Genomic DNA, 23,656 nt, shown 5'->3' with positions numbered 1-23,656 from the left:
GAATCCCCCCCCCCCCTGCCTGCCTACAGTAAGTCCTGGGGTGGGCTTCTGCTTAGGTCAGAGCATTCTGAACTCTTGGCTTGGGTCAAGAAATGGGAATGTCATAAGCAGTACACACAGCTCAATCTCAGGTGAAGCAACTGATTTTAAGCTGAACAGGTCTTGGCCAAACAAAGTTGTGGTTGCACGTAGGGTTCTTTCATCTCTGTGTAAGAGGCTGATTTGGACATAACACTGAAAAAATACTGATGACCTACATGCACTAGAAACTGAGCTACTATCAACTGCTACATATTCCATGTGGCAAACAAAAGGAATCTTAAACAAAATTTGGGAGAATGCCAAATATGCCAAATAACTTATCAGACACCAACATACAAATGGGTTTTTTTTTAATATCGAAAGGTCAGCTTTTCATCAAAAAGGAAAAAAAGGATTGCAACAGCAAATGGATTCAAGATGGCAATCCATTAGTAACCCAAATATTGTATGCAATTCTCTCCTTAAGTTTCAGAATACTTTTAAAAAATACATCTGTTGTCAATGACAGGCAAAAAAGATTATCATCCCATGCTCAAAAGAAAAAGCAGGTGAAGATTAAAGAAAAGGAGATGAAGATGTTTATGTAAACCACTTAGAGGTTTTGAGAATTAGTATACAAATTGTGTTAAGTAAAAAGTTAACTCCTGCTGGACCCCATTGAAATCAATGGGGCAAGTTAATCAGGGCTAGCTTATGTTCCATTGATTAAAAAAGGAGTTAAATTTGACTATTTTATTTACAATGGGATCTATGACTGCACTCCTATGAACACATACTTGGGAGAATATTCTACAGGGGGATTTCTAATAAATATAGATCCTCTTATATTCATGAGATGACAAAGAAATTGGCTGGTGAAAATATATTTCTTCTGTTTAATAGTGCAGTATGGAGCCAAAAAGCCAACTTTAAATGTTCCTAGTTCATAACTGACAAATTGATCTTTACATTTAGCATCAGTAAAACCTATATTGACTAGAATGTATACTATTTAAAAATGGCTCTCTTCAAATCCTTCACACATCTAAGAAGATCCAATTCAGTGGGAAGATTGGGTTTTCATAAGGCACAGCTGCAGAACAACAAGAAAAGCTCTCAGATCCAGGGGAATTAAAACTATAAAAATACAAATTGAGTGACAGCAAGGATGAGCCCTTATTAGAGTCACCTGTGACTGATCCTATATGCTATTAGTTTGATTTTTAAAATGTTGTTGTTAAGATTTGTAGAATGGGCAACACAAATTCAGGCTGACAAGTGAAATTGTGATGCATGAGAAAGGTTTATCAGATGCATGAGAAAATATACTGGAAGAATTTATTGGGTTATCTGCAAAGTTTCATCCTGTGTATCTGCTATTATGAACAAGCACAGAAAGACAGGGCTGAAGATGTTCTTTGTTCAACCATTAGGTACAGCAGGAGTTGGAAAACTGTGTGTGGCTTCATTAGCTAATCAGAGAAGACTGGCTGGGAAAAGAGCTGCATGAGGAAGTGGTGTCACATCTACTGGATCCTAACTGAGGCACTACACACACACACACACACACACACACACACACACACACACACACACCCATGCAACACAGACTGACAAGGTAAGAAAGCAGCAGGGATGGGCAACCGATGTTGGACTGCAACTCCCATCCGCTGCATGGCAATGGTTAATGATGATGGGAGTTGTAGTCCAACAACTGGAAAACTACAGACTGGCTTCTCCTTGCCTAAGGGCTCTGGGAAGAAGCTGAATGAGGAAAGGGTGTGGTTGGTGTTGTGTGGATCCAGGCTGGCTTTCTATCACGCTGGACAGCTGTGCTGGTTATGCAAGAAAGCTGACAAACCTAAGCTTCCTAAGCGTTGGCTTATTGTATCTCCTGCTCTATAATCAGATCCAAGTGCATAATATTTTTATGTTCACTGAAGTGGGACATCTGTATCCAATCCAAAAAGAAGGGTAAATGTGTTTAAGTATCTTTGGGATCTAATGTACAAAATGGCAACAAAAATACATTCTGAGACAGAACATGCTGAAATAGTACCCCTTTTCAGCAGATGGCTGAAGTCTACTGTTCCAGTCAGAATATAAAATTTACTATAAAATGGGCTCCTACATTGTCATTACAGAATAGAAAGCTTTTTGTTTTGACAACGTGAATGTTTTTTATGTTATGAGACAAAAAATGCAATATATATAGATAGATATAGTTTCATGCTGCAAAATCCTGTACGGTTTTGAAAGTACTTTTTCCTCAGTGCACTCCAACCACAAATGCGATTTTATTTTTCCATGTGGCTCAGAGTGAGAGAAACTACAGCTACATAACTATTTATACTACAACAACATCAGCAGTAGTCAAGAGCCATTGTTCGAATGATATTTATGATATTTCCCCTTTCCCCTCTCAAGTAACTTTTATGGAGAGGAGATTAAACTGAGTGATAAACTAGTACTTGAGTGCTTTTGTGTTCTAGGCTCCTCCATGGAGATAGCAACTGAAGCCACTGCCAAACACACTTCAGAGAAATGCAGTGGAGTAAGGAGAAACAGAAATGGTGCTCTTAGACTAAGAAAGAAGTTGTATAGTTAGCTATCCAGAGCAATAATTAGCAAAAAGGGTAAAAAAATACACAAATAATCTTATCCTCAAGTTAAGCACTGATCGTGGATAAGGATGCTTCTCGGCAGAGCATGGAGATTTGCTGGCAGGGGAAGATTATGAAAGTTTAGTAATACCTTTGTGTTTTTGAGAGGCTAGCAGCAAGACTAGCTGAAGCCACTTCAGCACCTAAGACCGAATGGCAGCCTCACAAAAAGATAGGAAGGAGGAGTGTGAGTTTTGTGTTGGTCTGGTAGAACTAGAGGCTAAAGTAAATCAACATGATGGGCAGAACAATCCAAAGTGAGGCTGGGTAGGAGCAGATCAATCTTGCATCTCAAGCTCTGCCAATAGAAGTCAACAGCAGGTTTTCCCCCTTTAAAAAAGGGAAATGTTGACAGCTATGTTTGCTACACCAACTAATCTCAAGCATTCTGAAGTAATGTAAGTAACAAGGTGTACTTAAAAACCATTGCAAATAGACAGCATGTGAACTACTGTACAAACGACACGCTGAGGGGAGAGAGAGAGAGAAAGAGAGAGAGAGAGAGGAATAAAACAAGCACTTTATTCCAACCCTCAAACTTAGAATAAGAGGAGGTTTAGTTTCTAGTAGAAAAAGTCACTGACCTCTTTTGAAGCACTTACTGTCAGTAAATGGTGAATACCTCTCTCTCCATTTTAGTTTATTTTTTTATATTTGGAGATCAGAATGATGGTTAATGAACCTTCAACCTAATTTCTAATTAGTGTGGAAGAGCATGAAGGTGCAAGGGCTACTCCTACTGTGTCTGTAGCTTCAAGATGAATCAAACCAGTGTATATTATTGTGAGGAGCATTGCAGAACCAGGCATGTATTGTCTTAACAATTTCTAACACCTGGATTTTTACTTTTACTTTTTTTTTAAAAAAAGAATTCCTTCTGTTAGTGACCTTCAGTGGTCGAATGCCTATCAATTTCTAAGTGAAATGGGATCATCCAAAAATAATATAGCGCTTTCTACATATATTAGGTACTCAGGCGTACTTAAATGTTAGGCTATAAAACATACACAAAAACCATAAAACTATCTGACAGGAACCTGTAAATTTGCAAAATACTGATGGTTAAGCTCACAGAGAGAGGTACATGGAGATTTAAAAACATAAATAAATCAGGTAGACATTTGCATTATTTGCACATGCCTGCTCTACCCAACATCCACACAAAGAATGTGGCCATCTACAAAGAGGTAGTTACAAGTCAGCAACTACTCACGAATAGGAACTCCATGTGGTCAGGATCACAATGTGATCAACTGTCCTGATTATTGCAGCTTCTTTGGGAGTGGTGTGATATGCAATATAAGGAGTGAGGCCATGATGTGCAGCCTTGCTCAGTTCTCCACACAGAGGCAAACACACGACTCCAAATCTATGGTTGAGAGCAGTCTAAGATGCAGAATTGTAGCATGTCTGCTGAAAATAGTAAAACAAGCCCTACTCAGGTGTTTTCCCTCGTGTAATTTCAATGAGAGCCAAGAGTAGTTCTGCACTCATTGAACCTGCCCCTAAAGACATCTGAGCAGCACTTACAATGACCACTCCTCTTAGGGAGATAATACTTTAAAATATTTTATTGCAGGCCCAACTTACATGTGTAGATATGGTGATATATGAGCATGAGCATGCACTGGAGATACAAACAAGCATAATGTAACATACTGAAGGCTGTGACCAGAGGAGGAATGACAGCTGGGAGGAGCACAGACAGAAGAAATGCCATGGTGCATCTGCAACAGCACAACCAGATGCCTTCATCTGCTCAACTGCAACAAAACATGTCTCTCCCGTTTTGGTCTCTACAGCCATAGCAGGTGCTGTAACTCTTCAACAGTCTGACTTCACCCCAAAAACGCACTCTTCCATTGTCGCCTGAGACTGACGGATGTCAACCATTTTATAGGGCTTATCCAGAAGAAGATTCCTCAATATCAAGCAAGCGGGATTCTTGAGGCTAACACATGTGAGAACCTGTTGCAGTGAGCTCATACTTTGCAGTTTCTAAACTGTACCAAAAAGCAACTGTATTTTATAACACCGATTATTAAATATTAAATGCTTTAAGCTCTTTTGTGGTATTTTTAGCTGTGCTCTTTAAAGTTGACTGAAGGGATCCGAAAAAGGTTGATTGGCTTTTGTATGTTCTGTGTGTGCTCTGAGTTGCACCAGTGTAAGCTAGTTGTTTTTTTTACTTGACTCAATGTAGAACCCCAGTGTAATAATGCTAAGAGCTGCCCAAGCTAAAGTAGAATTAAATTATGCCGCTTCTCTTTACAGCACAAATATGTTCTGTCAAATGTTACATTATCTCCAGGATTTGGCAGCAGCCCCTGCAGATGTTGAGTCAGGAGTGGGTGCAGCTTGTTATGCCCTTGGGCCTTTACCTTTTCTCTACTGTCGACTTCCACCCCCACATGTTCATCTCTCCTTATTTAAAAAGGGAATGGAGCCACTCAGGTGAACCTATTTTCCAGTTGGATTTGCATGTGCATGTTTTCCCCTCCCCTGCTCACTGATTGAGCAATCACTTCAACTAACTTGCTAACACAATGCCAGCAGAATGATTTGAAATCATTTAAAATCATGCCATTACAGGGTTTTCCTTCCTTAACATATACCACCATAGAACTGTGTTCAGACCTTAAGGGCCAGTCTGTATATTGCATGCAGACACGTGTATGTATTTCTTCCTCCAACATTTTATTCTCTTAAATGAGAATCCAAGTTTTTAGCTCTGTTCCTTGCCTTCTGGCTATTTTTCTGACACATCTTCCATTTGCAGGTTGAAAAGCAGCTCGATGAAGAAGACAGAAACAGTTAAGAAGCCTCTCTCCTATGCCTGCTATACTTTCACTGAAATCTCAGAAGATGCTTTTGAATAAATACAGAAATGATAAAATGTGGCTTACAATATAACATTTCACTTGTCCCTAACCCCAATTATTGTAAGTGTTTGGTGAGAAAAAGCTTAACATTTGTTCAGCAACCACCAAGGCTCGCTCTCTGTCTCTCTGTGCACCTGCCTTTGTCATAGTGACTTTCAGTTGGGATAATTCTCAAGGTTCAAGGTGTTTAAGACTTTGTAGATAATAAGCCCATTGAAAATGAACCATATACTCTGCAATCATTCTCTAGGCCTCCTACAACTAGTCCTTCATTTTGGCAGTCCCTCCCCCACACTCCCCAAAATCACATAGTTGTGTGAACAAATGACATAAGAACTACATTGCACTCCATACCCTAAATAATGCTGCATAAATTATAAACACGCACAGTTCTACTACAGCTGTAGTAAGATCTTATGAGAGATAGTTTTCCAGGCGTATGCATTTATTTATTTTTTTGAGAGGGGTGGGTTCCAGAACTGTAAAGTACTATAGCAGGGTTTTGGTTCCATTCAATTTTCCTTGTTTGTATGTGCCTGTTGTTTTTTATCACAAAAGTGTGTTTTTATCACAATAGCCAGAAAAATGTTCTTGAACCAAGCAGAGTGTGATGAAGGAGCACTGCTGAATACATGGGAATTGCGGTGGGGGGTGGGGAGGTCCTGGAAACTACAGGCCACTCAGCTTAACATCTGTTCCAGGAAAACTGTTGGAAAGCATTGTAAAATAAAATTATCAACTACAAGTCTTCCTGAAGCAGAACCAGCATGTCTTCTGCAAGGGGAAGCCCTGTCTCAGTAATCTATTTGAAAGTTTCAGCAAGCATATAGATAAAGGAGATCCATTTGACATTTTGTAATTAGGCTTTCAAAAAGATTGACCTCACCAAAGATTCTGACCTCCCCAAAGACTACTGAATAAGCTTAGCAGACAGTAGCAACAAATGGGCAGTTCTCCCAATGGACGGGTGCAGAAAGTGATGTTCCCTGCTCAATATGGGAATCTGTGCTTTTTAACTTGCTTTTAAATGATTTAGAGTTGGGAGTAAGAAGTGAGGTAACCTAGTTTGCTGATGATACCAAATTGTTCAAGGTGGCTAAAACAAAAAGAGATCTCTCCAAACGGGCTACCCACAGGCATCTAACTGGCCACTGTGAGAACTGGATTCCGGACTAGATGGGCCATTGGCCTGATCCAGCAGGCATGTCATATGTGTACCAAACAAATCAAAATCATCTGATGGTGAACATCACCCCCACTTTTTTCTTTATTTTTGTTCTGGGCTTCAAATGCAATTTAGCTCCTGAAATGTAGCTTAGCATTATCAAGCTTATAATTTACAAAGCTTATTTTCACAATTTTACAGGTACAGTCATACCTCGGGTTACAGATGCTTCAGGTTGCGGGTTTTTTGGGTTACGGATGCGCCGAAACCTGGAAGTACCAGAATGGGATACTTCTGGGTTTCGGTGGTCGCACATGCACAGAAGCGCTAAATCACACTTTGCACATGCACAGAAGCGCCGAATTGCAACCCACACATGCACAGATGCAGCACTGCGGGTTGCGAATGTGCCTCTCGCACGGATCACATTCACAACTCAAGCGTCCACTGTACAGTCTTTTCTCTGATACATTGCATAATTATTTGATTACAACAAGTCATGTATTTGCTAAGTAGCAACAATGTTATTACCTTGAATACTTCTCTTGAAGAAGGCTTTGCATCCCTCGCAGGACCATACGCCATAATGGTAACCTGAAGCATAGTCATTGCACACTGCACAGTAGCGGGTCTCCTTGGTGGATTCCATGGACAAGCTTCCCTTTTCGTTGCCACCGACCATTCGCTCTCTGCCACCATGACGCCTGTTATCTGAGCCTGGCCTGTAAAACGAACATTGAAAAACGAACATTGATGATGTTGTCACACATCTCATAATTACCTGTTTGATTTACCAAGATAATAATGTTTGGCAATTATTTAAGATAAAATATCAAATTCATTAGGTGTTGACATCCAATTCAAAAATTAGACCAGCACCTTGTCCTGAGAAAAGTAACAGAGCAACTCTTTGGTAACTGTATGGAGCAACTTCCCCTCCCCCAGGATGCTGCAGAAATATCTAGCTGTTGCTTCCCTACAGAGTCACAGCATTGCGGCCAAATTGGCTTCTTCAAGGAAAGCTTTCTGTACTCCACATTCACATGTTGCAGCCTGCTTCTACCCACTGCACTACTTCTTTATTTGCTGGATATAACATGTTCAATAGTGCAGTAAGTAGTCTGACTGCTTCAACATGTGGTATGGGAAGACTTTCCCAGATGCAAATGTTATGGCAGCATCCTAGTGTTTACAAGAAGTAGGACCACTGCTAGGCACTCAGGTAGTAGTAGCTCAGCTATTTCATAGAGCCACTTTTTATGCTTGTGTTTCCTAAAAACTTGTGTTTCCTAAAAAGAACAAGAAGGATTGCACTTTATCAACTTTTGCCATTTTGCACCAAAATATATTTTTACTGATATGTTGATTTTCTACAGCAACTGTTTTAGCTGTAGAAGAATATTAACCTAAAAGAAAGCAGTGGATTCAGATTGAACTGTGATGGCTAAATGTACTGACTGTTCTCCAAAATTTTAAAGCAATTCTTCCCAGGATTAAGCTAAACCAGAATGCTTGGGGGACAATAGCAGCTCTGCTGGATCAGAGTGAAGAAGTGGAGAACTAGTGGGTCTCTTGATGCTGTTTGACTACAGCTACCATCATCTTTGACCACTAGCCATTGTGACAAGTTGAAGGGCCACCAGGATCTTCATCCTAGCCAAGCATCCATCAAGTCCAAGATCCCATTTTCTAGTTGCCAAACAGATGCTTCGGGGAAGCCCAAAGTTGGTAACATTCAACCAACCACACGCAGAGAGAGTTTTTACTTGCTTTGAGTAAGCAAGATTGGAGTTTTCAAGAAAAGCTGGGCAGCATGAAAGTCCAATACACAATTAATATTGGCCCAGGTGTTTGTTTGTTTGTTTGTTTGTTTGTTTGTTTGTAGTGGTGGTAATTTGCATTTTAAGCTTTCCCCCATTCAAATTATGCTTTCTCTACCCACAAGCAGAAGGAGGTTTAGGGTAGTTTCCCCACACTGGGCATCAAGCAGAGAGGGTGCTCAGCAAACACTTGCCTGGCTACAGGAAGGAAGCATGAAAACTCTGACAGGGTCCTAGAGTCTTCTTGCTTCCTTCTGAAAGGCTAGTTAGTGCTTTCCAGCTCTGGGAAGGAGATGAGAGGGCTCTAGGACCCTGCCAGAGCACTCATATGTCCTTCCTAAAGGCTGGCATGTCATGAGGGCTGGACTGGCAATACCAAAGTTTGGCCTTGCTCAAGGCGTCATAGTACCATAATCTGCCCCTGCCACAAGAGACGCATGATCACAATAGCTTCCCCCTGCTCTTGTCTCCCAGCAACTGACACTCAAGTGAAATCCCATCTTTTTTGAAATCATGGCTAAGAAGTGGGAGAGACCTATCATCATCAATCCACCCAGTGGATATCAATTCCACAAATTAATGATGTATTGTGTGACAGAGTATTTGGTGATAACCAACACTGCATGAGTGTAAGACAGGCTCATGCAACAAATGTGTCATGAGTCATAATTCTGTTGGGATTGGGTTGGCAGGCTCCAATTCCAGAGGAAGAAACTGGCAAGGGCGGGCTGATAGGTGGGAATCAGGGGGGAAAGGGATGTCTGCAGTGTCTTTTGACTCTAGCCACTTCAGAAGAGGGAGTAAGGATGCTAGTTCCTCCCACCGTGATCTCCCAGCAGAGCAGTGGCAGCTGGGGAGGTCTGTGGGTAGCTGCAGGAGGTGGCAGGATCTGCTCATCAGCCTGCACAAAACTAGGAGCTTCCTCTGCAGATAGGAGCAGACTCATATGCCCCAGGAGAGTGCTCCTTTGCAATCCTCACAAAGAAGTGAGTCCTAAAAGTGAGCACACCACACCTTGACTTTAATAGCTTGGTTGGTAGGTCATGGAAACTGTTGGGACATCTTAGTTGCTTCTGCCTAGTCCTGAATGTCTTGTTTGGTTCCTGAACATTTGAACTGTGACTCCTGAGCTCTTTAAAGCTGATATCATGTACAGAAATGTGGGAAACATATTTCAGTTGAGTTTTCTAGCCCATGATATTGGAGCTTAATGGAAACGCTTCAGTGCCTCCAGTTTCCTACTATTCAGGTTTTTTGTGGATTGCCATTTGCTCCCGATTCAGCTCTAAAGAGCGGGTTTTCACGGGGAAAGCTCTGGATCAAAAAAATTGGCACTCCGACATGGAGCTTTAATGCACAGAAGAAAGGTAAGTGTGGATAAGCCCTAAATGTTACAAGTAAGAAAGAGTAATGAAAACTGGAACTATGATGCCTAATAGCTCTGGGATATGCCTCTGTATTTCGGTACTATTTTACCAATGTTGAGCTGTTGAGCCCTCTGTCTCTTAAGACAGATGCCAGTAGGGAAGTGGAGCAGTCTACACCAAATTAAAAGCAAAAGATGCCAGACTATGCACCATGCTCTTGAATATGCAACAACAACTATTTTATTTAATTATTTAAAGTCTGTAATTTGCATTAGCATTTTGGTGGATTTGCTTCTTTGCACCCACTTCATTTTTCATCCCAGAAAAAAATGCATAAATGTATTCATCCATTTAAAGATTGAGTAAATAGCTGAGAAGAGCAATAGGTTAATTAGAGCAAAGCCTCGATTTAATCCATGCACCCACAATCATTTGTTTTGAAAAGGTATTATTTAACTTGTCTAGTAGGTCACACCCCAGCAGCAATTACATTTCTTAGAATGTAGATCTTAGAATCAAGTGCTGTTTTGGTAAAATATGAGTGGACCTTGATTTCTTTTCTATATTTTGTTGCTGCTGATTATTAAAGAGAACTTCCCATGCAAGCACAATGCAATTTTGTTGAAAGAAGCTACGCCCAGTACCACAAAAATGCTATAGGACAGTTCCAGGTTTCGTGCAGGGTGGATATTACACACACAGGGGTGGGGGGGAGGGAGAGAGAGAGAGAGAGAGAGAGAGAGAGAGAGAGCGCACCTACAATGCAGGGGTGGGGAACCTTTGGCCTTCAAAATGTTAAACAACAACTCAGCCCCAGCAAGCATGGACCAGAGGTTCCCCACACCTGCTACAATGTATGAGTTTTCAAAGTCACTCTATTAAAAGTAAATTTTCCCATTTATGTGAATAAAAGATGCACCTTTAAGTGACTTTGTTTCAATGTAGGACTATAAAATAGTGCTAGAAGAGGAAGAAGAAGAAGAGTTTGGATTTGATATCCCGCCTTTCACTCCCCTTCAGGAGTCTCAAAGCGGCTAACATTCTCCTTTCCCTTCCTCCCCCACAACAAACACTCTGTGAGGTGAGTGGGGCTGAGAGACTTCAGAGAAGTGTGACTGGCCCAAGGTCACCCAGCAGCTGCATGTGGAGGAGCGGAGACTCAAACCCGGTTCCCCAGATTACAAGACTACCGCTCTTAACCACTACACCACACTGGCTCTCATGACAGAAACACTTACCAGAGAAGCCAAAGGAAGACCAAAAATTGAATTTTGTTAAAGTCAGATAAAATGTGTATGAGTGTGATGTATTGAAAATTAATAAAAATAATTTTTTTAAAAAAAGAAACACTTGGCCTAGACCTTTCTTTGACATTTCAACAGTGGGTCAAAAATGCCCCTCTGGAAATTACCTTTAAAGATTACATTTAAAGGGGGTGGGGGAATTCCCTTTCATTCAGATTTTTGTTTGTTTATTGTTGCCACTTTAAGCATTCATTTTTATTTGGGACAGAATGTGGCGTGAGACTGAGGCAGTGGGGATACAACTCTCAGGACTCTCCCACGGCCACACCCCTTCCTGAGCCACACACCTCATCAGCTCTGCTTTGCACTCTCCTTGAGCGTTCTTGCCCGGTTTAACCCTCGTAATGCTTCTTGGTTGCCTAGATGGATGAAAGAGTGAAGTGTAAGGGTAAAGAAACTAGCCTACTGTACAAAGATAAAACTTGCTTCTGTTGCATCACCCACTTTTGCCCCTGGCATGTGCCCTCCCATCCTAGAAGGCTGGCCCAAAGGGAATACGGCACTTGATCTGGAAAAAGTCTCTCCATGAAGTGGGGCATGGGACCTAGTGGGGTTGTGCTGAAGGCTTCAGGGAAAACCGAGTTTTGAGGAGGGACTGCAATGAAATCAAAGAGGTGCCATCACACATGAGGTAGTTCCAAGCATATGGAACAGCAAGTGAGAACTGGGTGTACCACAAATATCATCTTTGTCTAAAGAAAACCGTCAATCCATTTTTTTCAGGTGCTAAAACTCTTCTTTTAAGTCTGCCAAGAACAGATAACCCTCAGAGAGCAGCTAGCCTGGAGGCTTAGGGAATCTGAAATAATCAGAAGTAGACACAATGTTCATCCAGCGAGATAAATGCCCTTAGCATTCTCCTATCCATCTGCAGCATTCACTTTCACTTCCTGTACTGTTTACTCATTAACCTCAAACCAGCCCTTCAATCGGTTTCCTTCATTTTCTATTGATTTTTCTTCCCATTTTCAGTCTTTCTACACTTTCTCTATTCCCTTACTTTCACTTTATTTGCATAGCAAATCTTTCTCTTTGCAAAAACAGCACATAAATGGTTACAAGAGCAGAACATTTGAAATCCTAGGCACAAACAATGCTCATGAAATCCATCTCTAAAATAACTATCATTGCAGTGCCTTTTCTTGTGTCGGTCACCCACAAAAGGTCATTTGAAGTACAGGCTTCAGAATGATTCCTGCCAATGCATAAATGTGAATATTTTGTCAGAATGATCACCCATACAACTTTTCAAAGGGTGATATAGTATTATTTCTCTTTTATAATAGAAGCTCCAAAAGCATTTAACAGAAAAGCACTTGCAGTTCACAGGACTGGTATTTGATAAGCTGACTATTCCCAATTACATACTTCCATGTGTAGACACAATAGCCCATTTATAAGTGCAAAAACATCCTATGCTTGTAACTTGAGGCTTTTTGGGTAACCTTTGCCTTGAGTTACTAAAAAGATGGGCACCAGTTGCTTTAATAACCAGCAAGGACACCATAAACAGTTTTATCAGTCTAACCAACAGCTTGAATGTTATCCAGTAACTGGTTTCCAGCTGGTGCAGAAAATGAAAAATAGATGCAATTTGTTTCTAGTTTACTAGCACAGAACACCATTTAATAATGAACAAATTTATTTGCCACCAAAGGCATTCTTTGGTATAGTTTCAAGGCTTAAGCCACTTGTGGAGTGTACTGTAGTAATCTAACACTGGGGTGACAAAATTACAGATAATTTTCGCAAAAACAAGTGACAGCTGCTAGTTTGCCTGTGGCTCCAACTAGCAGACAGCTGCTAGTTTGAGCCGCAGGCTTCCCTGTTAAGAAACATTAATGTTTTTTGTACTCTTGACAAGCAATAAAACCAAACACCATTCCTAGACTTAATTGTTGCAGACATGTACCAAAAAGGTCTGCGCATGAATCAGAAAACCAAAACCAAACAAAGCTTACAATCTGTGGTTCAGATGTATTCAGTACCGTATTCCCTTTTGACTTAAGCTTCAGTAGCTCCCTGTATCCCTTGAAGCGTTCCATGGTCTAGCATGTTCCTTTGCCTACAGTTATTGTGACCAAACAAGGCACTGGAAAGCAACTGAAGGCTGTGGGTCCCAGATGTCAAAAAGTAGAAATATGTCAGTGTTTTTCCCAAATTCATTTTAGTCAAGTTTGGCAGGGAGTGGAAGAGGGTTCTTCTAATAACAAAATAAAATGAGGACATGGTGTAAGGCAAAGGATGACTTCAAAGCAACAAGAACTACCTGTTGAGGATGAGGGACAATAAAATGTAGCGTGCCCTCCAGCTTCAGACTGAGAAGCTTCTGGGGCCCCAGGACCACCTGTTGCTTCCAAGGGGCATGAAAGATGCAACTGCAGTCAAGATGCTTACTGATGTAGGGAATTTAAGAGGGTAGGGAGGACATGGGAGCTGCAACTGTGCAGGCTCTGTTTTAATCATCCATCCAGCACAGCCCATGATACCTAATGGAAGGCAGATATCAGAGTAGTGTGGTTTGAATCTGGTGAGGGCATCTCCTTTAAAGGCCAATTATAATTCTAGAATCCCGGCTGATAATGGAATGATTCCTTCACTGCGTGAGCTTGGACTAGATGACCCTCGGGATCCCTTCCAACTCTACAATTTTATGATTCTATTATACTTCCATTCATTACTGAAAAGCAGGAAGAGGAAGTGAAACAATTTGTGCTTTCTATTACCTTATCTTATTTACAGTGTAACATTCCAAAAGGATTTCATACAGTGAGTAGAGGAATCCTGACTGGCTAGGCAGCAGCAGGTATGATGGAGCAGCATAGTCACAGCTGCATCGGAGACAAACAAAACTTGGCATGGCATGGCATAGCACAGCAGTTTGGCCCAAATTGGCAACAGTGTGGCCAGCACAGGAGTCCATGTATCCTAGACCCTACTACGTCCACCCCCAGAATGTCCCATTTGGGGACGCTTCATAAGCAACCACCAGTGAGAATCCTGCCAGTGGTACCTCCACACACCTGCACTTTTGGTGGGCAGAGCAGGGCACTCAATGACACCAGCATCATTCTGCAAGTAGAGGGGGGTGGAGCTCTCCTTTCAGATATTTATAGTCTAAGTTGTTTATAGCTTTGAACACCAATGTGAGGGCCTGAAAATGAACTGACAATCAATTAGGGGAAACTGTTTGCAAAACAATGTGTATATTAGGGGAAAGTGCATACCCATACATGAATAGTAGGAGAAACGCACACTTAAAATGCTGACAAGTCTAAATAACAACAACAAACAAACAAACAAACAACAACAACAAATTGATATGGTTGTTTGGTTTAACACTAGGAATGAGAAACAGAGAAATGGCAATTCATTGCCAAAATTCTAATTGACAAAACTGACAATCCATCTGCCCCTTTACCTGTACACTTGAGGATGGGGCAATCGAAAATGAGAGATGCAGCAAGATGAAAACAACCCATAGCTAGAAAGAGCCAGCCTCCTAGTTCCTTGCACCAGTGAACAAACTGTCCCTAAAGTACCCTGAAGAGCTGGTGGAATCCCTGCCTGACAACCTTCAAGTCCCCGATTCAAGGTCTGCTGCAGGATTCCATTCTGACACCCAGGACACAGAGTGAGTTTGCAGACTTGATATGTTTGAATAGATGTAACTTATTATTTACCCTGGAAGAGAGAGTTATCCCTATGAAGATCAACAAACTGCAGGAAGAAAGTTAATTCTGAGTCCTGGGAAACAAACAGTTGCACAACGTAGTAGAACAACTACCTGAAGTGAACTGAGTGGACTCTAAACCAAAGTATCCGCCTTCTGCAACAGAGTCAGAATTAACATTCATTAACTAGCAACATAATTGATTCATGTTTACTCATAAATAAGTCCCACCGTGCTCTGCAAGCTCAGGTCAATATGCATGATTGCAGCCTAAAGCAGGCATAGGCAAACTTGGCCTTCCAGATGTTTTGGGATTACAATTCCCATCATCCCTGACCACTGGTCCTGTTAGCTAGGGATGATGGGAGTTGTAGTCCCAAAACATCTGGAGGGCCGAGTTTGCCTATGCCTGGCCTAAAGCATTCATACATCATAATCTTATTAAAGACTTATATCAAGAAAATGGACACTTATGGGGGGGTGTAAAACCACTGACCTCACACTTTTACAAGCAACCTCTGCCCTTTCTAAAGTGCTGCAAACTTGCCAAATTTTTTGAAGCCTGGACTGAGGCTCACAAATCACTGAAACCTTAAACCAAACGACCAGTGCTGACATTTACAGAGTTGAATTAATCATTTACTGTGGGATTGGCCTGTCATCTGAAGTGAATTAATACAATATTGGATGTAGATTCCGTGCTGACACAAAAAAGGTTTCTAATAGACAATTTGGACACAATCAAATGTTTCATAAAGCAAAGAGACATCTTTACGAAGTGCTTTTGCAACAAAAGACACAGTGATTATGTAAAAGTGGAAACTGGCAAATAAGTTAAATGCATAGAATGATAATGCAAGATTTGGCCAAACCTTTAGGAGAAAAGAATAGAAAAGACTTGGAAAGTATTCACTCAGAAAGTTTGGAGCTCAAATCACTGATATTGTCTTTACAAGGACTAAGAGACATCAAATTAATAAGGACCTTGGGAAAGCCAGTTAATCTCTTTGAATTGTCCAGCTATCTAATTGTATGTGTAGGAATTAGTAACGTGGACTGAGGAACAATTGATATATCTATGTCATGAAAGTATTTATCTTTACTTTCAAAGCCCATAATGGCCTTGCCACCATCTTATGCCTCTGCTCTTAGGAGGGCTCACATAAACCCCTCTGCACATTGAAAGAATGTGCACAGGAAGTCACAGTATTGCACATTATTGCTCTGCCTGCCATCGCCACATTCCCCTGTTGCCTCCACATTGGAAGGTGTTCTATACATGCACACAGGCAGAGTTCTTCAACATGAAGAGGAACACTATATGGGCAGGGGCATAACTTCAACTCTACTGGAAAACATCTATATGTGCACACAACTCCTTTTGAAATGCAGTAAATGCCCAGACACCGGAAAAGTGTGGTAATATAGGTTTGGGTGCCTCTTATCACTGCCAAACTAAGCATGAGGGTTCATAAGGTGCGAGCCATATTTACCCTAATTGAACATTAGCTCCCTGCTCCAAAAAAAGAAAAAGAAAAAAAGAGATTTGGGCTGGGTCATGTGTTTCCTGGATCACATCAGAACCCTGGGTGGTATGTTTGTGCATACATGCATAGCTCCCAAATCTACAAATTACACTATCCATTTTAAAATCACAATATATAGGGAAGCATAAAAGAACTAATAGAGAAAAATGATGTGTGGACAGTTCAGTATAAATCCACCACTAACACAATCAATCAATCAATCAATCAATTAATTTTGTATACCTTCCTTCATCTAACATCTCGGGACAGATCACAGCATAAAATACAGACTAAAACCATTAAGTATATAATAAAAACAAGAACAAGAACAAAACAATAACCCCCCCTCCTGTACACAGATTTAAAAGGGCATAGACTGTTAATAAGGCCTGATTGAAGAGGAACATTTTCGCCTGGCACCTAAATATGTACAATGAAGGCACCAGACAAACCTCCCTGGGGAGAACATTCCACAGAAAGTGAACCACTACTGAAAAGGCCCATTTCCATGTTGCCATCTTCTGAACATCACATGGAGGAGGCACATTAAGAAGGGTTTCAAATGATGATCACAGATTCTGGGTTGGTTTATATGGAGAGAGGCAGTCCTTGAGGTACTGTGGTCCTGATTTGTTTAAATCCTTATAAATCAAAGACATATTGCAGAATACACATACTGTACACAAAACCACCAGTCTGGAGCAGCTCACAGTTATTAAGGAACTCAGCTAATGATAGTTCCCAAATATACAGGTAGAAGGTTGGTTGTTAACTCAGTTTTCCAATTTTAGCCTATAAATTTCATTGTTTAATGTCTTAACCTGTATATTAAGGTACTTTTATAGCTCTAAACTCTAAACAAGGTAATGTCTTGATAATATAAATGTTTTAAGTCTTTTGTATTAATCCAGTTTATTTTCTTTTAATTGTTGAATGATCCTGTGTACATTGCGGCAGCCTTTGGCTATGTGCAATAAAACTGACTGACTGAACTCAGTTTTCCAGTGTTGCTTTTTACCTCTACCTTTAAATAATTAAATATAGAAACATCATGTACCATGCTTTGGTAGGTTGATGGTTTTATAATAGTCTAGGATGTTCAGTTGATGTTTTATTGCTAACTAATGTTCCTCTGATTGCTGGGAAACTTCCAATTTTAGGATCATAATTCCCACCAGAGCTTAGGAAATTGATACCTTCCAGCTAACAGAAAAGGGCAGAGATACAGTCTGGAATTGGCTGCAGTTTGTATTGGGGAGAGAGAGATGTGGGTTGACTGAAGATAAAATAACTGGGCTGCAGCTAACTGACTAGAAAACTGAGGCATTCTCCCCAAAGTCTCTATTTGTGGAGACATTCAAACATGCACAGGGGACGGCTGCCAAGTCCTGTCCTCTCAGGAGCATCATTATTTTATGCTAGAGCCCACCATGAATTCCAGGGCAAAAGTCTGAAGCAGGGAGCCATTTCCACCCATGGAGACCCCCCTGTATGATTTAGATGGCTGTGGTAGAATTACTGTGGAATTGCGAAACAGTAATCACACAAAAGGAAGAACACTGTTTGGGTCTGTTAAATCACTGTACCTAACTGGCCACTAAAGCCATTATCTCCCAAAGAAACTTGCCTGACCAGTTCAGCAGCTCTTCTACTAGATTCTACGCAGGCCTAGAAGGAACCCAGAGTATATACCCACTACAAACTCCTAACAATACTTTAACTAATAATAGTTACAGATAGGTAGCCGTGTTGGTCTGCCATAGTCAAAACAAAAAACATTCCTTCCAGTAGCACCTTAAAGACCAACTAAGTTAGTTCTTGGTATGAGCTTTCGTGTGCATGCACAGTTCTTCAGATATCTGAAGAAGTGTGCATGCGCACGAAAGCTCATACCAAGAACTAACTTAGTTGGTCTTTAAGGTGCTACTGGAAGGAATTTATTTTGTTTTAACTAATAATAGTCCTGTTCAGCAAGGATTCACGTCCTATGAATTTACAAAGTACATCAAACAAAAACAGAGTGAAGTGAAACAAGAAGGAATCAATGCAAAACACAAACAAAACACTGCATGAATTTGGTTTTGGACTTTACATCTTTTCTCCACAGGACAAACGGGCACAGGGCAAAGGGCTAATGAAGCCTGCTACTCGTTCCACTCCCAGTCTCAGCCTCTGAGGCTTCTTTTCAAATAAACAAACAGCCTGTTGGCAGAGAGATAGGACTGTATGTCACATCTAGTTTGGCCCTGAAACAGACAGTTGTTGAAATGCTTCTGTGGTCTGTTGAATGCCACAGAAATGTTGAATGAACTCCTGCTGGCTCATAAATGCAGGAAAAACTAGGGCTAGGCATTTCCCGCAGCTCCAATATTGATACATTACTTTCCCATTCTATGTGAAACCAGTACAACTTGAACTGAAAAGCTAGTGTATGAGTTGCATTTTGTCAGTCTGTCAGAATCTCATTTCCTCAGAATTCCACATATAGTATACTCAGTTATACTTTCATTCTTCTAGGTGGCTTACATAATGGATTATTACTTGCAGAACTGCCAAAAAAATAAAACCACACAATTTCTGTTGCCATACTGCTATCTCTACTACTCTCTCTTTGCTTATATGAGCAGTCTCAATATTTCTATTTCTGCCTCTTTTTCAACTATTATCATTTTATATAATAATTATCATCACCATCATCACAATACTATACTGCTCTTAAATTGCTGGTGGAGGAGTGTGTGGTGAGAAATTAAAAGATGCCTCCTTCATGCTCACCAGAAGTGTGCCCAGAAAACAGAAAGTGAGGAGGCCGCAGTTAGAAAACACCACAGGAAATAAGAAAGTGAGAATAGCCATCATAGCCAAACTTGTCCCATCTGCAGACTGTTCTTGTCTCACCTGTGAATGATGAGCACTGGTAATGTTAGTAGGATGCCATCACTAAAAATGATGAAACAGAAGTAACATGAAACCACTGTGTGGGGTTATTCAGAGGTTCTGAAGCAATATGCTGAAGACACACAGCTCTTTAAACCTGCATGTGTGGCAGTGATGTGCTGAACCAATGTTTTGCCTCAGTAATGGACTGGATGAGAGCCAACAAACTGAAGTTCGACCCAGATAAGACTGAAGCACTGTTAATGGCCAGATTGCTCACTAGCACATGATGATTTGGGCATATTACACCAATCCTGGCCCGACTGCACTGGCTGCCGATTAGTTTCCATGGTCAATTCAATTCATGGTTGTGACCTATAGAGTCTTAAATGGCTTAGGACCACAATACCTCAAGGATCGCCCTCTCCTCATATGAACCGACCTGGACCCTGCGATCATATCTGATGCCCTTCTTTGTGCCTCCCCCACAAGAGGTCCAGAACAGGCCTTTTCTGAGGTAGCTCCCTGTTTGTGGATTGCTCTCCTCAAGAAGGCTTGCCTGGAACCTTCATTACATATCTTTAGGCACCAGGTGAAAATGTTTCTCTTCAGATAGGCATTTGGCTGGGGAGGGGAGCATTATTGAATTGCTTTTGCTTTATTATGCATTTTATGTTTCCATGTTGTGAACCGCCATGTGATCTTCAGGCAAAGGGCAATATGTATGTATGTATGTATGTATGTATGTATGTATGTAGATAAATAAATAAATAGAACAGTGATGTGTCAGTTCCCCGTATTATATTGGTGCAGCTGGTTATACTGTACCTGCCTAAGTACAGAACCTTACATTTGTCCCTTTTGACATTGATTTCATTCATTTTGGCCCAGCCTTCTCTTCCTTAACTTGGAAAAATCACATTATGGTTTTTCAGTTTGTGAATGAGGACCCACATGAAGTTGTCTGTACCACATTACATGTCTCTGAGAAGACCACAAGCAAGCATGCTTTTGATTGTCATGAACTACTCCGATTGGACATTTATGAAGAAGACTAATGGAAACCAGTAAACAACATTTGGTACATGATCATAATTCCGTGTACATAATTCTCTGCAACTGCCACTTTTCAGCTGTTACTGAATATAGCAGTCAAGAAGTTAGTAGGATGGCATATACCTAAAAAAATATACAAACTTATACACACTAGGTCCAAGCTAGTGTTATGAAAGTTGCTGGATATTTTGCCTTTAACTTCAAGTTTAAGATAACTGCTGCCATTGTTTTTCCATAGGCTTCTTACTGTATTTTATAAGTATTTCATATACCTACAAATATATCAAGTTCATAATATGCAGAATTATTCAAATAAGCTTGAATGGCATGTCCATTTAAGTAACTGCAACAAAACCTGACATTTAGGAAAATCTAGATTTATAGACAGTTTCCCGTTGATGCAGTAGTATTTTTTCTGATTCTTCTGTCTAATAAATTTCATAATTCTGTTATAGCAGATAACTGGTCTAATGTAGCCAACCTAGAACAGTTGTCAGTTTGCTTAAGTATCTTAAACTTTATGAATGAGTAACATATGTCTTTCAACATGCTATTAAAAAGGATTGCAGCATTAATGAAAAGCAAATTCTGTCCATTCTTCATTTAAAAATAAACCAAATTGATTCTACCCCCACCCTGTAATTTTCCCATCATTTAATGATTTCCTGCTGAGTCAGATATAGGAATGCTCTCTTTCATAACTATACCAATGCTGCTAGTCATACTATTAAGTTTTATGGATATTATAAAGCAGTCCATAATAAGAAAGCAAATTATAGACAGCAGGTGGGCATCTTGTTGCCAAGACAGAAGAAGAAACAAATATACTGCTGCCAATCTGCCCAGTGTTAAGTCACTGCACCAAAGAACTTGCTATGGTGTGAAGAGGCCCTGGAAAGAGAGCTGCAAGTGTCCCGTAAACTTATCAGGGCTCGGAAAATATAAATTCTAATAACATACATGTGGACAGTAGACTATCCATATCACATCCTGGCAAGTGCAGCTACCCTTAATATTGCAAAATCAAAACGGCAAAAATAAATAGCCTCTGTGGCTTCTTTGAACTTGGGTGAAACAAGTACTGTGCTGTACTGTATTGGTCTATTAGGTCAGGGACAGAGGGGCCATTTTTTAAGGCGAGGGCCACATTCCATTCTGGGCAACAGTTCAGGGGCCACATTTCAGTGGGGGAGCAATGAATGTAAATTTTATCTTTGTATAGTAGGCTAACTGCAGATCCACCCTCTGAGGGCAGAAACATGAGCACAGGTGGGATACAACTTTGGGATTAAAAAATGGCCACAACTTTATTGATTACAGATGTGGGTAAGCTTTGGCTCAGACACTGGGTGTGTATCCTGCATCAGTCTCCAGGGAGAAGTTTGGACAGGGTTGTGGCCTGGGTTATGAGCCACCTCAAGACACAGGTCAACTAAGCTGGCCCTCTCTAGGCTGCTTTTGGACATTATATGACCTGTCTGCCCACCACTTGACTTCAGGACAGAAACTTCAACCCAAACCTGTTTACTGTGCCACTAAGAAAAAAACCTATGCCAACACTGTGCCCTCCAGAGATTGTTGAACTGTAATTCCCATAATGCCTGATCACTGGCCATATTGGTATCCCTAGTTGAGAAAAAAGGGGACAGTGGCAACACTCAGACATAAGATGGGGAGAAAGATACAGGAACATGTCTGTGTATAGATAATCTTTTCTGACTTCTCCATTAGACACATTTGGTAAAGTGTGTGTATTGCTGAATAACTGTTCTTAACGGATTTCTGTGCACCGCTGTATGGACACTCAGTAACCTAATTCAGTGCTGACATTAAGTAAATATACTCTTAGTTTCTGTGGTTATCTGATGGCTTTAATGGGAGTCTGGATGAGAGGCCAGACTGAAAGAGGTCATTGAAGCCATCAATTGTCGAAAGAAGAGTGGCTTCCTGTGAGGATTAATGAAAGGTGATTTTTGTGCACTTTGTAGTAAATTATAAAGCTGCTAGGAGCTGTGTGCACTTCAGTTCTTAACCCCTATAAAAATGTGTGCTTTATTTGTTAGTACCACAATGTACTTGGTTGCTGGTTATTTCACTCTTAATATCTGATTGCACTGGAAATATTTGTCATATCTGATTCTGATTTTTAAAAACTAACTGGTATCAATTGGTACGATTGATAGTTCATTTTATAATAAATCTAAAATGTTATGATATCCAGACTATCAAAATGAATTATTTATTTGGATTGCTGTATTATGTTTTGAACTGAATTGGCATGTTGACGGTTATTGCATTGATTTGATTTGTGGGAAAGCGGCATACAAATTGAAACAAGAACGACAACAATAATAAATGTAGTAATTACTTACTTTGAAGACTGCTACTTTAGTCTTTACTATAATAGGAAGTAATTGGTGTTTATAGGTCTTAACTAAAACACATAAAGTGCAAACACACAATCAGAATAGATTTGGACTCTAAAAAGTTCTAAGCATGATATCAAGGCAACCTGCAAAAAAAACCCTGTTCAGTCTGGAAAGCTCAGAGGTTTTCCCTTTTGGATTTTCTAGAGACATTCAGGAAAGAAATCTGCTGTTTTATTCCTGTGGGTCTGTCACAGGAATCACTTATCATTAAGTGGCGACTCTTTCCACTTCCCTTCAGGGCCTATGCACTGTGATTGTTGGATGTGTCTAACTACCAATTAGTATGTGTCCTTCCTGGAATGAAGCAGAACTTTATACAGTACGCCCGCAACTAACATGGGGGTTACGTTCCAGGGACCGTGCCTAAAGCCAAAATTGCATGTAGTCAAAATACATTGGGTTCAATGGCAGGTGGGATTGCCAAAGTCTTTTTTCCCGCACACTCCTCGCCTCCTGTCAGACCCCTTTTTAATTTTATTTTATTTTTGCAAGCGAGTAAAGCTGAATGTGCACAAGTTAAGTGTGAATAATTTGAGAGCTTACTATATTCCCAGCATGTGATAAACTAGGAAGATGGCCTATATCAGAAAGCATAGTTGAACAATGGATTCATATCCTTGACCAAACCACACTGCTTGGACTGAACAGTAATGTAGGGTGAACACATGTCTCACTTTACAAAGGATAATTCTCTTTGTCTTGTCTGTGCCTAGTTTAAAGAAAAAGAATGTAAGAAGGGCCTTGAAGATTATCAGGAGTTAGCATCTAGAAAAAACTGAACAGGCACACAAGGTCACCTTGCCACAGTCTTCCCAACTATAGTGAGAGGTATGATATTTGTCTTTAAATTCCAGTAATTATTTCTAATTACAT

The 23,656-nt window shown here is 40.5% G+C and overlaps 1 protein-coding gene and 1 long non-coding RNA gene across 15 annotated transcripts in view; one reads left to right on the top strand and one right to left on the bottom strand.

Moving 5' to 3' along the window:
* Positions 1-23,656, bottom strand: part of ESR1 (estrogen receptor 1) — a 200,154-nt gene that overhangs the window by 78,678 nt on the left and 97,820 nt on the right. For 6 of the 13 annotated variants that reach the window (XM_083732427.1, XM_083732429.1, XM_083732430.1 and 3 more), the window contains 2 exons: positions 11,510-11,581; positions 7,263-7,453 (listed from right to left, as the gene is read on the bottom strand). In XM_083732427.1, the coding sequence (XP_083588553.1) occupies positions 7,263-7,453; positions 11,510-11,581 (263 nt within the window). Of the gene's footprint in view, positions 1-7,262; positions 7,454-8,745; positions 8,910-11,509; positions 11,582-13,491; positions 13,589-13,619; positions 13,641-23,656 lie in introns of those variants that run through there. The other 7 variants (XM_083732422.1, XM_083732432.1, XM_083732433.1 and 4 more) reach the window with 4 other exon arrangements.
* On the top strand, positions 1,606-5,567 carry LOC310841635. 2 transcript variants are annotated; one of them, XR_014562636.1, is made up of 4 exons: positions 1,606-1,639; positions 4,264-4,495; positions 4,959-5,138; positions 5,464-5,567. It is a non-coding gene; the product is annotated as an uncharacterized lncRNA (long non-coding RNA). The 2 variants fall into 2 exon arrangements; XR_014562635.1 differs by lacking the exon at positions 4,264-4,495.

This window comes from Podarcis gaigeae (genome assembly GCF_964106915.1).
Source record: "Podarcis gaigeae genome assembly, chromosome: 3".
In the NCBI taxonomy this organism is placed as follows: Eukaryota; Metazoa; Chordata; class Lepidosauria; order Squamata; family Lacertidae; genus Podarcis; species Podarcis gaigeae.
This window is presented reverse-complemented; position numbering and strand designations above follow the sequence as displayed.